General features: G+C 42.5%; 2 protein-coding genes across 2 annotated transcripts; both read left to right on the top strand.

The window, feature by feature from the left end:
* The first annotated feature begins 687 nt into the window (after positions 1 to 687).
* LOC118101427 (sialidase-3) lies at positions 688 to 2,838 on the top strand. Its single transcript, XM_035147189.2, is given in 3 exon segments — positions 688 to 1,002; positions 1,121 to 1,271; positions 1,274 to 2,838. Coding segments are annotated over 3 exon segments (1,182 nt in total). The 5' UTR covers positions 688 to 783; the 3' UTR covers positions 2,086 to 2,838.
* Positions 2,839 to 11,736: 8,898 nt separating this feature from the next.
* LOC118121779 (sialidase-4-like) lies at positions 11,737 to 13,454 on the top strand. Its single transcript, XM_035177897.2, has 2 exons — positions 11,737 to 12,074; positions 12,140 to 13,454. The coding sequence occupies exons 1-2, from the start codon at positions 11,850 to 11,852 to the stop codon at positions 13,082 to 13,084; spliced, it is 1,170 nt and encodes a 389-aa protein (XP_035033788.2). The 5' UTR covers positions 11,737 to 11,849; the 3' UTR covers positions 13,085 to 13,454.
* The last annotated feature ends 1,739 nt before the right edge of the window (positions 13,455 to 15,193 follow it).

The raw sequence follows: 15,193 nt of genomic DNA on the forward strand, positions 1-15,193 counted from the left end.
TGTGCTTGTAAGTGGTTTACAGTAAAAATTGTTCCTTTGCAGGATTTCCACCCACAGGAAACAGATGATCTGCCAAAAACTAAATCAGCAGGAAACTTATTATTTCCTGTTACCAATATCAATACAACACTGACTCCTGTCAAATGAAATGAAAGTCCCTCACATCACTCATTTGTTAAACATAACTATAGTCACGTAAACCTTTTTTTTCTCAGCAGACATTGAGTCTGCTGAGAAAAATATCTGATACGACCAAAATCATTTTCCGCAACACATTTGAGGGATAAATGTATCTAGTGCAAAACAGTCAATATTGTAAAACTGACTGTACTTCTTACATATATTACTACTGCAAAATGAGTTGTTGATAGACTGAAGTAAACACTGTGACACCTTCATGTTTCATAAAGTTGAGATCCTTGAATAAGAGGTCAATTTATTATAACCCGAAAAATATGTTTCACCACTTGTAAGGGTTGTTAGGCATTGATGTTCTTAACAGGTGATCACAGGATCGAACTTAATAATTCTCAGGCATAATTCTATTGACACGGTGTTAGAAAAGTAAAGAATCTTTTTGATGAATAGAAAAAACTTTCAAAAAGCTTTTGGCTCTGCTCCAGCTGGGGAACTTCCTTCATCTTCATCATCAGCTGACACCTTAATCAAGACCCCTCCCTCACTCTATAAATGCAGCAGCAGACGTTGGTGATTGTGGAGAGACACACATTACGAGTCTGTCTTTTCTCTTTAGAGTGACTGTTTTATACGTGTAAACCCACCATGGCAATGGCAATTTTAAAGGCCAAAGAACCTCAGAAGCAGCCTGTCTTTGACTATCAGGATGGATGTGTGTACAGGATTCCTGCTCTGTGCTACAACAGAAACAGTCAAACTCTTCTCGCCTTTGCAGAGAAGCGGAAGACTTTGAAGGATTCCGATGCTGAAAAGCTGGTGATGAAAACAGGAAAGCTGAAGGAGGACGACCCTAATGAGATTCAGGTAATTGTCTCACAAGCATTCTTTTTTTCTAATGGCTGAAATACATGTGAATATTCAAAACTAGATTGACTTTTAATTATTATTTTATTTACATACCTCTGAATTGTGTCTTTTCTAGTGGTCGAATCTCAAAGAAGTGGAAAATGCACGCTTGTTGTCCCACCGTACCATGAGCCCCTGCCCAGTGTATGATGAGAAGAATAACAAACTGTACCTGTTTTTCATCTGTGTTAAAAATGGTTACTCAGAAAAGTGTCAAAAAAATGGGGTTGCAACATGGCTCGGCTCTGCTACATCACCACCACCGATGATGGTGAAAAGTGGAGCGCGCTGACAGATTTAACAGATTTGAAGCAGTGTGAAATGTGTTGCTGGGCCACATTTGCTGTCGGGCCGGGCCATGGTCTTCAAACACAGAGCGGCAGGTTGATTGTTCCTGTCCACGCTTATCAAATTGAGCTAAGCTCCTGTTGCTGTTGGAAAGGTTGCGCCTCTACTTCATATGCACTCGCCCTGTACGCTGATCATCCAGACACAGAGTGGAAGTTTGGCAACATGCTTGAAACCGAATCAGGTGAATGTCAAATGGCAGAGCTCTTAGATGACAAAGGCAAACATGTTGTCTACTGCAACGCCCGTAGTACGAAGGGCCATCGAGTGGAAGCTGTCAGTCAGAACGGGGGTGTCGATTTTGCCAACCAGACCGGCAGTAAGGGGAGTGAGAAGATTGTTGAAACGGCTTCAGGTTGTCAGGGTAGTGTGGTCTCCTTTCCAGCTCATGGTAAAGATGCAGATACGAAGGATGAACACAACAGCAACAACACCTGGCTGCTCTTCACCCACCCAACCGATAAGACAAAAAGGGTTAATTTAGGAGTGTATCTGAACAAATCCCCACAGGATCCAGACAAATGGAGCGAACCCTGGATCATTAACAGTGGAACCAGTGCTTACTCAGACCTGGCTTATATTGGTAAGGGTTGGTTTGTGTGTCTTATGGAGCGTGGGGAGGAAATAGAACTGAACCAGATATCTTCTGTGATGTTTAGCTGCAGCCAGGTCGAGGAAGGCATTGGACAGTGATGTTAATTTCAGTACTGTTGTTGTAGCCTACAAAACATTGAGACTCAAGAGACTTCAGAGGCTCGATAGATATAATGACTATTAAGTGATGAGATCATAATCAAAGCTTTTTTTATTAAAACGATTAAGTGCCATTTTATATTTTAAAAGAGCTGCTTGCATTTGGATTTTGTTTTGAAAATGATGTGGCATTGACAATTTTGTTTATAATGTTCTTCTCTAATGTAATTCTTCTTTTTTTCCCGAAATGAAAAGAGAAAAATGTAAGAGCTGTTGTGACTAGTGTTTTTAATAAATGTAGGATTGATCATTTGTTTCTGAAACCTTTTTATTTTTTAAAGTTTTGTCTGTGGCCCTCACAGGACTGTAATAAAAATGACCAATCATTTCATTCAAAAATAGAAAACAAAATGATTGGCTGGTGTTCCTGTCTGTCGCTCACCGACCTGCCTGCCTGCCTGTGCTCTCACTCTTCATAACTGCAGTCTTCAGCTGGCGAGACAAACATCACTGAAGTAGAGACGACTGCTGACTAAGACCTAGCTTCATAAGGGTTTGTTTGCATGTGTAATGGAGTGTGGGGAGAAGAAAGAAATTAAGCAGATAGCCTCGTTGGTTTGTATCGACAACATGTGAAAACTTCTCTGTCTTTACAAACCATGACAATTGTGCAAATGTACAAAATAATGTGATTTCATTGAAGAGCAGAATGTTTCCAATGTAAAAACTAATTAAAAGTTCCTTTTTCAGAAATGAATGTGCTTGTAAGTGGTTTACAGTAAAAATTGTTCCTTTGCAGGATTTCCACCCACAGGAAACAGATGATCTGCCAAAAACTAAATCAGCAGGAAACCTATTTTTTCCTGTTACCAATATCAATACAACACTGACTCCTGTCAAATGAAATGAAAGTCCCTCACATCACTCATTTGTTAAACATAACTATAGTCACGTAAACCTTTTTTTTCTCAGCAGACATTGAGTCAGCTGGATATTATATTTTTGTAATAATAAATATTTAAATATAAATATATTTTTAGTATATTGTAGGTTATGTTTTTTTCTTGTGTTGTTCATCTGTCTTTCAGTTAGCAGGAATACGCAAAGACAACTTGATGGATTATTTGTTTGATTATTGTGTTTTCTGACTTTTTGAAAAATTTCCCAAAGAATGATGAATGGATCTAAATTAAAAGAATCAGGCATATTTGTTGCAGCTTCACTGAATTTCAGTTGACTCTCTAGCCTTGGCAGAGGTATGTGCTCTTTTGAGCCATCAAGATATAAGCTATCAAGTATGCAATTAAGAACTTTTAAAATATGTAATTAAATGCAATCAGGTGTAGCTGGGCCAACTTTCTGATAAACTCTCTTTCCAACGTGTCACTCAGTTAAATCTGCTTTTTAAATATTGATATGTTGTTGATGAATGGATTTTAGACTCTGGTCTAACAGTGTCTGGGTCTCACAGTCACAGTGAGACCTCAGAGAGTCCCTTTGGCTGCTCTGGATACATTATCAGCTCATGGGAGACTCTGCTGTGTCAGTGTCATCTGTCTATTCCTGGTTCTGAGGCCTAACGACTTCCTCTTTCTTCTAAATATTTACACTCCACTCCAACCTGCCACTGAGTTCAAGCTCATCTCAGGGGCTGTGCTCACTTTTCTCTGTCTGACTTTATTGTTCCACACTCAATGGAGATACACAGAGATTTTGGAAACAAGTGTGTAAGTGTGCTATAATTGAATGAAGTTCAAACATGACTGAGCATGAAAGGAAAAGCCAACAGCTCCCTGGAGGGTTGTTTGAGTGGAAGGCAGCTGTTTGCATATGGAAGAATATCTGATACGACCAACATCATTTTCCTCAACACATTTGAGGGATAAATGTATCTAGAGCAAAACAGTCAATATTGTAAAACTGACTGTACTTCTTACATATATTACTACTGCAAAATGAGTTGTTGATAGACTGAAGTAAACACTGTGACACCTTCATGTTTCAGAAAGTTGAGATACTTGAATAAGAGGTCAATTTATTATAACCCGAAAAATATGTTTCACCACTTGTAAGGGTTGTTAGGCATGGATGTTCTTAACAGGTGAACACAGGATCGAACTTAACCCTTGTGTTGTCCCTGCTTCCCCCGGCTGTTGGCCCCCTCACATAGCCCACCCCATATTAAGACGCACACGTAGGGCAATAGACAAGTGAGCAGCCCTTGCAGATGTATTTGTTACACCCGCGGCACACGGTGTGAGTTTTACAGTCCTTTTTCCTGGGGCATATCTGACACCTCTTCCTCTTACTCGCCCCAAGCGGTGCTGCTGCTAGGGCTATGGAGGAGGCCGGACACTCGGGTCGAGCGTCGTAGTCAAGATCTGTGCGGCAGCGGCGGCGGCTTTTACAGCCTTCACAACCGCGGCGGACGCGTCCGGGGGGGATGCTCCCTTCGTGCGATGAACGGAGTCACGAGAGCCTTTCCCAGCTGCTCTAGGAACACCCTCCGCTTGTTCCACTTGCCCGGCATCCAGTCTCGGTTGATCTCTCCATATCACGAAGGCGTTGTTGGAAGAGACGCCGAGAATGTTGTGAAAGACGACCAGGGGCCAGCGCGCGGTCATCCTCCTGCAGCTGTACGCTCGATCACCTTGTCTAGGTTGTCCACGCCACCTTTGTTGCGGTTGTAGTCCAGGACGATGACCGTTCCGCCCTCGCGGTCGCTGATGTCGGCCTCGGGGTGCCGTGTGCTCAGGAGCACCACATTCCTGTTTTTCTTTGGGATGTAGGACACCAGAGTGGCGGTGGGCGTGAATGCGAACTTGGATGAGAACACCTATCTTCCCTTGACCGCGAGCAGCCCGGTCGGGAGCTCGGGCTTGTTCTTCCGAACCGTGCCAACCACGGTGAGCTTCCTCTCCAGGAGCTGCCGCGCGAGTTCGTAGGAGGTGAAGTAATTGTCGCACGTGACGTTACGACCGTGCAGTCCCTCCGTTACATCGAGCACTACCCGCAACCCCTGGTTCCGTTCTGGGCGTCCGCCGCTCGGCTTTCCGGTGTACACTTGCATCTTCCAAGCGTAGCTTGATTTCGCATCGCAGTCCACCCACGACTTGATCCCGTATTTCGCCGGCTTGCTGGGCATGTACTGACGGAACGGACACCGGCCTAGGGAGTGTGATGGAAATCTGGAAATACAAGAGGCTGGAAACACCAAAGTTATCCACGTGTATTTTAATAGGGGCTTTCTGCAGAAAGGATCAACACAGAGAGTCACAAGGATCTCAGAGTGAAGATACAGGACACTCAAATTCAAGCATCTTATATAGGAGGACAAAGGCTGTCTCTCTGAACCAGTTCAGACTGGTTCTGTAGGCGCAGGAGAAAGAGGAATCTAAACACAAACAACTGATTTACATGTGTTTCCTAAGGAGATAAGCAGACATACATTCTGTTCTTTGGAGAGTAAATAAGTGGCTAAAGGGTCTGGCAGTTTTTATCTCATAAACAGTTCAGACCATAAAGTCTTTAGACAGGTCTGCAAAAACTTACACTCAACTACAAAATAGTTTTCAACCACACTTAGTTAATTTTTCCAATACATTTCCCTCATTTTTGTCATTTATGACAACATAAGAGAACTACAGTAAAAAATCTAATACATCAATTCACAAGGATTCAAAATGCATCATCATCAGCACTGTAGTGCAAAGCAAACTGCCATTGTTGTGGACACAGGTATGCGTCGCAGAAGGGAGTAAGGACTGATAAGAGCCGACTAAACAGCCAGTACAACATCATCACATTCTTCATCGCAGAGAGTTATACAGGGCAATTGCCTTTTAACAGGTCCAATGCCCTTGTTTGCTGGACGTCCGAACAAAATCTTAAATGGGCTCAATCCATATTTTGGTCTAATTTTCATTCTCATCTGTATGAGAACAAGCGAGAAAGATTTAGTCCATGACAATCCAGTTTCCTCATAAAATTTAGCCAATTGTTTTTTAGTGTGCCATTTTCTCTTTCCACTGCTCCACCACTGGATGGGCGGTAGGCACAATGTTGTCTCAAATCAATGCCCAAATATTTACTTAATTGTTTTAATGCCGTACTAACAAATGAAATCCAAATCATGCATGCGTGACAAAATTTCTAAAAGTAGTTGGAAAAACTCAGTGTTGTAAAATTGCAGCCAACATCGATGTCAACTTTGCATAATAGGGAAACAGATAGTTTGGCAGACAAGGTTTATCATCAGAGCCCACTAGGGATGGGCATAATTAATCGACGATCGATTAATTGATCATTAAGAATTTCGACGATGACATTATTTTTTCATCGATAAAACTAATGCATGTTCTGTTGCGTAGTGTGAGTCTTGAAGGAATGCAATGGATTTCGCTATGTGGCAGCAATTAAACATTTTACCACACGGGGCAATGTTTGAAAAAAACGCCACAGGCCTACTCAGTTACCTGCGAGTTTCCGTGTATTTCAAAAGTAAACATGAAGAGGTCACGGCGAAGTGTAGCGTGGGACCATTTTGATTTAAAAAATGACTTAGTTCACTGCCAACACTGCGAAGCTGTGTATAAGTACAACTCGGCCACGACTCAAATGATGTACCACCTGAACAACGCACATCCGACCCTGGTTCGTGGCGGTGCATCCTGCTCTCGGTCTCAACCTAGCATCAACTCGGTGTTAGCACGGAGGAGCTGCGATGCACAACGAGCAGAGAAAATTACCCAACGGATCTGCAAGTTCATCGAGATGGATATGCTACCCTTAAGTATTGTTGAGGGCGAAGGTTTTCGACAACTGATAAACTTATTGGAACCGGCATATCACATTCCGGCCACGACGGGAGCTTCTAGCTGTCGGCTCCGCTGCTAAGAGTACAGCAGCGCATATTTTCAAGTGTAACCATTGAACGGATCCCGTTTAACTGCCACAAGAGTTGTTCATCTTGTAATAAAGATCTCAATGAGGAAACACGCTGTGTTTTTTCTATTTTCACTGCATTTTAATATAGCCTATAAATAGTGAATTTTAATATAAAAATATTAATGATTAATCGAAAATCGATCGTTAATTCTCCCGACCATCGATTAAGACATTTTAATCGAATGCCCATCCCTAGAGCCCACCCACACCCCATCTGTGTACGTGCAGCCAACATCTCCTCCAAAGTGCACGCTCATCTGCTGTGACTCTAAGTTGGAGTTCCTGCAGGTCAGCCGTGGGGGTGGTTGGGTCGACCTGGAAGAGAATGTGTGAAGCAGATAGTGGCTGGCGAGCAGCTGCTCTCGCTGTTGCAACCGCTCCGGCATTACCTTGTGATACTGGGTCATCATTAAAAGTGTGAGCATCACATTTACATACTGCAACCTGTTTGGGGAGGAGGATAGCATCAAGCATCAGAGACACTAGAGCATGATATGCAATTGTTTTGTCTCTGTTTCCAAATCGTGAAAAATCATTTACTACACCAAATGCATATCTACTGTCAGTGTAGATATTAACCCTTTTCCCCTTAGCCAATTTGCATGCTTCAATGAGATCAGTGAGCTCTGCTGCTTGTGCAGACAGAGAAGCAGGGAGAGGTTGTGCAATCAATGTATCATGTGCTGTTACCACAGAGAAACCAACTTGATTTGCTCCCGTGTCTGAATTGCGAGATGCTGATCCATCCACAAACAGTTCAAAGACTGGATTCTGCAAAGGTGTTTTCCTGTAAGTCTGGTCTGGGGAAACAAACTTCGGTTATTGTTACTACACAGTTGTTTTGTTCATCATCTCCTTCTGTTGGAAGAAGAGTAGCTGTGTTTAGAACATTACATCTTTTCACAGTGATGTTAGGCATTTCCAACAGAATAGCATGTTATAGATAGCATCATAGACACAGCATTTGGGGTCAGCAGGGTGAGTGGGGAGTATCCTGCTACTTCCCTGGATGCCATGACAGTCTTATCTGAAGCTGCTACAGCTCTAAGACAAGTAAGGAGGCCTGTATCAACAGGATCAAGTTTCGTTGAGAAAAATGCCACAGGTCTCTGTTTGCCCCCATGGTCTGGGAGTAGCACTGATAGTAGCCCCCCTTCTCGTCAACTGCCTGTGTGAAAGGTCGTCAGGGTTCAGTAGTCCTAAAGTCGGGGTCGACTGTAAGGTCAGTTTCAAGTCAGTGAAAGCTTTCTCTGTGTCATCAGTCCATTTGACTATACTATATGCTTGTAGGCCTTGCCCGTGTGCGATTGCGCTGAGGGGCTCCTCGAGGACAGCATAGTTAGGAATAAATTATCTGCAAATAAGAACACATTCCCAGGAATGACATCACTTGTTTCTTTGTAACAAGTTTAGGAATATTTTAAATTACTGTTACTCTCTGAGGGGAGAGGGATTTGCCCTCTGCTGTGATCACATGCCCTAAAAATTAAACTTGTACTTTTACAAACTGCAGATTTTCAGGCTTGCCTTACGACCTTCTGCATCTAGATGTTTTAATTTGAGCCACAGAATCCTTTTCACACTTTTCTTTAGTTGGAGCACAAATCATTAAATCATCAACATATTGTAAAAGTGCACTTCCTGGTGTTATCTCTAATGATCTTAAGCTTTCTTTTAGTGCCTGGTTGTAAATGGTCGGTGATTCACAATAGCCTTGACGAAGGCATGTGAATGTATAACTTTCTCTGTTGAACTCAAATGCAAACCAGTATTGGCTGTCTTTATCAATTCAAACGCTGAAAACTGCATTTGCCAGATCAACAACAGAGAACCATTTACTATCCTTCAGAACTTGCTAAAGAATTGTTTAAGAATTTGGAACAGATGGAGCGCATTGTTGTACTGCGGCTTTGAGAACTTAAATATCTTGGACGAATCGCAAATCATCAGGTTGTGATTTATCTAAAATATTCTTGACCGAAATAATCGGAGTGTGCACTAGTGAATCCTTGCAAAGAACAATTACACCTGCCTTCAATAGAGAGTTGAAAACTGGTGTAATACCATCGATGGCTTTCTGTTTCAGTGGATATTGTCAGATTATGGTGTGATAACCACAGGTTTCATTGTTTTAAATTAAACCCACTTCATGATTGCCTTGAGCCCTTATAAATGTTGTTTGCATAATGTAAATGTACATATGCATATTGGGCATCTATATGTGTGGCTGGTACCAGTTAAACAGTCCTGAATGTGTGAACAACAGATATAAATCATTTTCTAAACACTTTCAAAAATGGATTATACTGAACCACAGGATCTGATATCTTTTCCCAAATGTCAGCATTGACACATTTTTTATCCACGGTCCCAAGTCTTGCCATTCATCATTTTTGTGTTTTGACAGCAAGTCATGTGAGTGTGAACCAGGAAAGTCAAAAAAGGAAAGCATCCTCTGAATATCTGTGAAGGAACTGAGAGGGTGACTTATTTTCTGGTTTGAGTAAAATTACAGAAACAGCACTTAGTGTTAAATTCTCTTTCACACAACTTTCTTCACAACTTTCTCTAATCCATCTTTTTTCAAAACATGCATCTCTCCCTTTGTGTTTGAGTGCAGTGCAGTGTAAATCTTTTGGATGCATATACGTAGTATCTGTTCTTAGTGTGACTGAATGTGCCTTATCCACTAGATCAGTGTTGATTGTGCGATCCCACTTCTGACACCAAATTGTGATGGAAATCTGGAAATACAAGAGGCTGGAAACACCAAAGTTATCCACGTGTATTTTAATAGGGGCTTTCTGCAGAAAGGATCAACACAGAGAGTCACAAGGATCTCAGAGTGAAGATGCAGGACACTCAAATACAAGCATATTATATAGGAGGACTAAGGCTGTCTCTCTGAACCAGTTCAGACTGGTTCTGTAGGCGCAGGAAAAAGAGGAATCTAAACACAAACAACTGATTTACATGTGTTTCCTAAGGAGATAAGCAGACATACATTCTGTTCTTTGGAGAGTAAATAAGTGGCTAAAGGGTCTGGCAGTTTTCAGCTCATAAACAGTTCAGACCATGAAACAGCTCAGGTCATAAAGTCTTTAGACAGGTCTGCAAAAACCTACACTCAACTACAAAATAGTTTTCCACCACACTTAGTTAATTTTTCCAATACAGGAGAAAAACAGGAGGAGAAGAGATGAGGAGATGAGATGAGGACGAGGACTAGCAGCCGCTATCTACATAACATAACATAACATAACATAACATAACATAACATAACATAACATAACATAATAATATTTTTTTAAAAAAGACTAACCTCTGAACGGAACCAGTTGCTCGGTCACTTCGGGCCCGGGTTGTAGAGGTGCGGTAGCTGCGACACCCACGCGTCCGAGACCTCTCGAACGGCCGCCAATTTGTCCGTGGCTCGTCTCGTGCGTCTTGTCTCGCGGTCGTCGAAGCGCAGCAGTCTGTAGTACGTGTGGAAGAGTTTTAGGGCATCGTGGCACGAAATATCGCCCGGACGCTCTCGGCGTCCCACAGGCTGGCGGCCTCGGCCGGGACCTGTACATGCCCGCTAAGATCAGCAGCCCTACGTAGGCGCGCAGGTCGGTCTCGTCCATCCCTTTCCATTCGTCGCCGTATTTTCGACGACCCTCCCGATTCGTCATCTCCAGGATGATTTTCTCTACCGTCGGTGTGATGAACAGGCAGGGCTAGGTCACCAGTGCGGGACGTCGCGTGGATCGTGGGAGGAGGAGGAAGAGGAGGAGGAGGAGCAGTGGCCCTCCTCTCGGCCGTACACCCTCGAGGACCATGTTATTTCCCCGTTTCTTGACGGGAAGGTCTCTCTTTCCACGAGTCCGGTGGTGGTGGTGGTGGTGTCCTCCTTCTTCTTCTTCTTCTTCCAAGGATGAAAAATCTGCAGAAGCATCACCCACTGGGTCGTAGTCTTCGTCACCGTCGTCGTCTTCGTAGTCACCGTCGTCGTCTTCGTCGCCGTCGTCGTCTCTGTCCTCTCTGTCTTCTTCTCGGCCTGCTTTTCTGTCTGCTTCTCGGTCGGCTTCTCCATCTCCTTGTTCGTCCGCTTCTCGGTCTGGCTCTTTCACGTCCTCTTCGGGTTCAGAGGATGGTTGCTGGGAGAATAGCTGTTGGAGAACCTGTTCTCTGGTGAAACGCTCCTGACGCGACATCGTGCCATGGTCCGTGAGAGAGTGGCACACTGAGACTTATATGTGGGTCTAATGTACCCCCCTTGATTTCAATTGGAATCAGGTGTGGGTCTAAATGACCCCACAGAGCACCACAGCGCCCCCTCTGGGGGTCTAAATGACCCCTCCCATGACAATCGAGAATGACAATCCCTTGGTCTCAATTACCCCAGGAGAATTGGATAATGACAATCCTTGGGTCACCCTAACCCTAACTCTGACCGGCCAGGGCTTGCGTATGATCACACGCACGAACTCACGCACACACACACACACACACACAGACACACACACACACTCTGGGTCAATCCGACCCAGGAACAACACGAGGGTTAACACTTCTCAGGCATAATTCTATTGACACAGTGTTAGAAAAGTAAAGAATCTTTTTGATGAATAGAAAGAAACTTTCAAGTAGCTTTTGGCTCTGCTCCAGCTGGGGAACTTCCTTCATCTTCATTTATCATCAGCTGACACCTTATTCAAGACCCCTCCCTCCCTCTATAAATGCAGCAGCAGACTTTGGTGATTGTGGAGAGACACACATTACGAGTCTGTCTTTTCTCTTTAGAGTGACTGTTTTATACGTGTAAACCCACCATGGGAAATAAATGTGGAAAACCATCGGAAAACCAACTTCAGGAGCAGCCTGTCTTTGACTATCAGGATGGATGTGTGTACAGGATTCCTGCTCTTTTCTACAACAGAAATAGTCAAACTCTTCTCGCCTTTGCAGAGAAGTGGAAGACTTTGACTGATTCCGACGCTAAAAAGCTGGTGATGAAAACAGGAAAGCTGAAGGAGGACGACCCTAATGAGATTCAGGTAATTGTCTCACAAGCATTATTTTATTATTTTATTTACACACCTCTGAATTGTGTCTTTTCCAGTGGTCGGAGCTAAAAGAAGTGGAAAATGCACTTCTTCCTGCATACCGTACCATGAGCCCCTGCCCAGTGTATGATGAGAAGAATAACAAACTGTACCTGTTTTTCAACTGTGTTGAAAATGGTGTCGAAGAAATATGGCAGATAAATAATTGCTGCAACAAGGCTCGACTCTGCTACATCACCACCACCGATGATGGTGAAAACTGGAGCGCGCTGACAGATTTGACTCCAAAGCTGCAGGAAATTTGTGGCTGGGCCACATTTGCTGTCGGGCCGGGCCATGGTCTTCAAACAAAGAGCGGCAGGTTGATTGTTCCTGTCTACGCTTATCCAATTGAACCAGACTGCAAAGCTTCTACTTCATATGCACTCGCCCTGTACGCTGATGATCCATACACAGAGTGGAAGTTTGGCAACAGGCTTCGAACCAAATCAGGTGAATGTCAAATGGCAGAGCTCTTAGATGACGAAGGCAACTATGTTGTCTACTGCAACGCCCGTAGTACGAAGGGCCATCGAGTGGAAGATGTCAGTCAGAACGAGGGTGTCAATTTTTCCAACCAGACCGTCAGTGAGGGGAGTGAGAAGCTTGTTGACACGGGTGACGGTTGTCAGGGTAGTGTGGTCTCCTTTCCAGCTCAAAGTGAAGATGCAGATGTGAGTAAAAAAGACAACAGCAAAAAAACCTGGCTGCTCTACACCCACCCAACCCATGTGAAAGAAAGGGTTGATTTAGGAGTGTATCTGAACAAATCCCCACAGGATCCAGACAAATGGAGCAAACCCTGGATCATTAACAGTGGAACCAGTGGTTACTCAGACCTGGCTTATATTGGTAAGGGTTGGTTTGTGTGTCTAATGGAGCGTGGGGAGGGAAAAGAACTGAACCAGATATCTTCTGTAATGTTTAGCTGCAGCCAGGTCGAGCAAGGCATTGGACAGTGATGTTAATTTCAGTACTGTTGTTATAGCCTTCAAAACATTGAGACTCAAGAGACTTCAGAGACTCGATAGAAATAATGACTATTAAGTGAGGAGATCATAATCAAAGCTTTTTTTATTAAAACGATTAAGTACCACTATATTTTAAAAGAGCTGCTTGCATTTAGATTTTGTTTTGAAAATGATGTGGCATTGACACCCTTGTTTATAATGTTCTTCTCTAATGTAATTCTTCTTTTGTTTCCCGAAATGAAAAGAGAAAAATGTAAGAGCTGTTGTGACTAGTGTTTTTAATAAATGTAGGATTGATCATTTGTTTCTGAAACCTTTTTATTTTTTCATGTTTTGTCTGTGGCCCTCACAGGACTGTAATAAAAATGACCAATCATTTCATTCAGAAATAGAAAATAAAATGATTGGCTGGTGTTCCTGTCTGTCGCCACCGACCTGCTCTGCCTGCTCCGTGTTTCACTCTTCATAACTGCAGTCTTCAGCTGCGAGACAAACATCACTGAAGCAGAGACGACCGCTGACTAAGACCTAGTCATATGGTTTGTTTGCATGTGTAATGGAGTGCGGGGAGAAGAAATAAATTAAGCAGATAGCCTCGTTGGTCTAGGGGACGATAACATGTGAAAACTTCTCTGTCTTTCTATAAACCATGACACCAGCAAATGTACAAATAATGTGATTTCATTGAAGAGCAGAATGTTTCAATGTAAAACTAATTAAAAGTTCCTTTTTCAGAAATGAATGTGTTTGTAAGTGGTTTACAGTAAAAATTGTTCCTTTTGCAGGGATTTCCACCCACAGAAACAGCAGATGATCTGCCAAAAAACTAAATCAGCAGGAAACCTATTTTTTCCTGTTACCAATATCAATACAACACTGACTCCTGTCAAATGAAATGGAAAGTCCCTCACATCACTCATTTGTTAAACATGTTCATAGTCACGTAAACCTTTTTTCTCAGCAGACATTGAGTCAGCTGATATTATATTTTGTAATAAATATTTTAAATATGAATATATTTTTAGTATATTATATTGTTTTTTTCTTTGTGTTGTTCATCTGTCTTTCAGTTAGCAGGATTACGCAAAGACAACTTGATGGATTATTTGTTTGATTATTGTGTTTTCTGATTTTGAAAAATTTCCCAAAGAATGATGAAATGGATCTAAATTAAAAGAATCAGGCATATTTGATGCAGCTTGACTGAATTTCAGTTGGTTCTCTGTGCCTTGGCAGAGGTATGTGCTCTTGAGCCATCAAGATATAAGTTATCAAGATGTACTAAGAACTTTAAAATATGTAATTAATGCAATCAGGTGTAGCTGGGCCAACTTTCTGATAAACTCTTCCAACGTGTCACCTATTTAAATCTGCTTTTAAAATATTGATATGTTGTTGATGAATGGATTTTAGACTTGGTCTAACAGTGTTCCGTCTCACAGCTCACAGTGAGACCTCAGAGAGTCCATTTGGCTGCTCTGGATACATTATCAGCTCATGGAGACTCTGCTGTGTCAGTGTCATCTGGTCTATTCCTGGTTCTGAGGCCTAACGACTCCTCTTTCAATATTTACACTCCACTCCAACCTGCCACTGAGTTCAAGCCAACTCAGGGGGCTGGTGCTCACTTTCTTGTCCACTTTAATGTTCCACACTCAATGGAGATACAGAGATTTTGAAACAAGTGTGTAAGTGTGCTATAATTGAATGGAAATCAAACATGACTGAGCATGAAAGAAAGCCAACAGCTCCTGGAGGGTTGTTTGAGGGAAGGCAGCTGTTTGCATATGAAGAATATCTGATACGACTAACATCATTTTCCTCTCAACACATTTGAGGGATAAATGTATCTAGTGCAAACAGTCAATATTGCAAAACTGACTGTACTTCTTACATATATTACTAATGCAAATGAGTTGTTGACAGACTGAAGTAAACACTTATACTTTCATGCTTCAGAAAGTTGAGATACTTGAATAAGAGGTCAATTTATTATAACTAAAAAGATGGTTTCTACCACTTGTGGTGTTTGTTAGGCATTGATGTCTTTAACAGGTGACACACAGGATCGAACTTACTTTCAGGCATAATTTAGCACAC

The sequence above is a fragment of the Hippoglossus stenolepis genome, chromosome 2 (assembly GCF_022539355.2).
Source record: "Hippoglossus stenolepis isolate QCI-W04-F060 chromosome 2, HSTE1.2, whole genome shotgun sequence".
Classification (NCBI taxonomy): Eukaryota; Metazoa; Chordata; class Actinopteri; order Pleuronectiformes; family Pleuronectidae; genus Hippoglossus; species Hippoglossus stenolepis.

Bases quoted from the DNA above. Each gene is read 5' to 3' on its own strand.
- LOC118121779 (XM_035177897.2), top strand. From the start codon at position 11,850: ATGGGAAATAAATGTGGAAAACCATCGGAAAACCAACTTCAGGAGCAG. The intron at 12,075-12,139 runs GTAATTGTCTCA...TGTCTTTTCCAG, and splicing joins ACGACCCTAATGAGATTCAG to TGGTCGGAGCTAAAAGAAGT.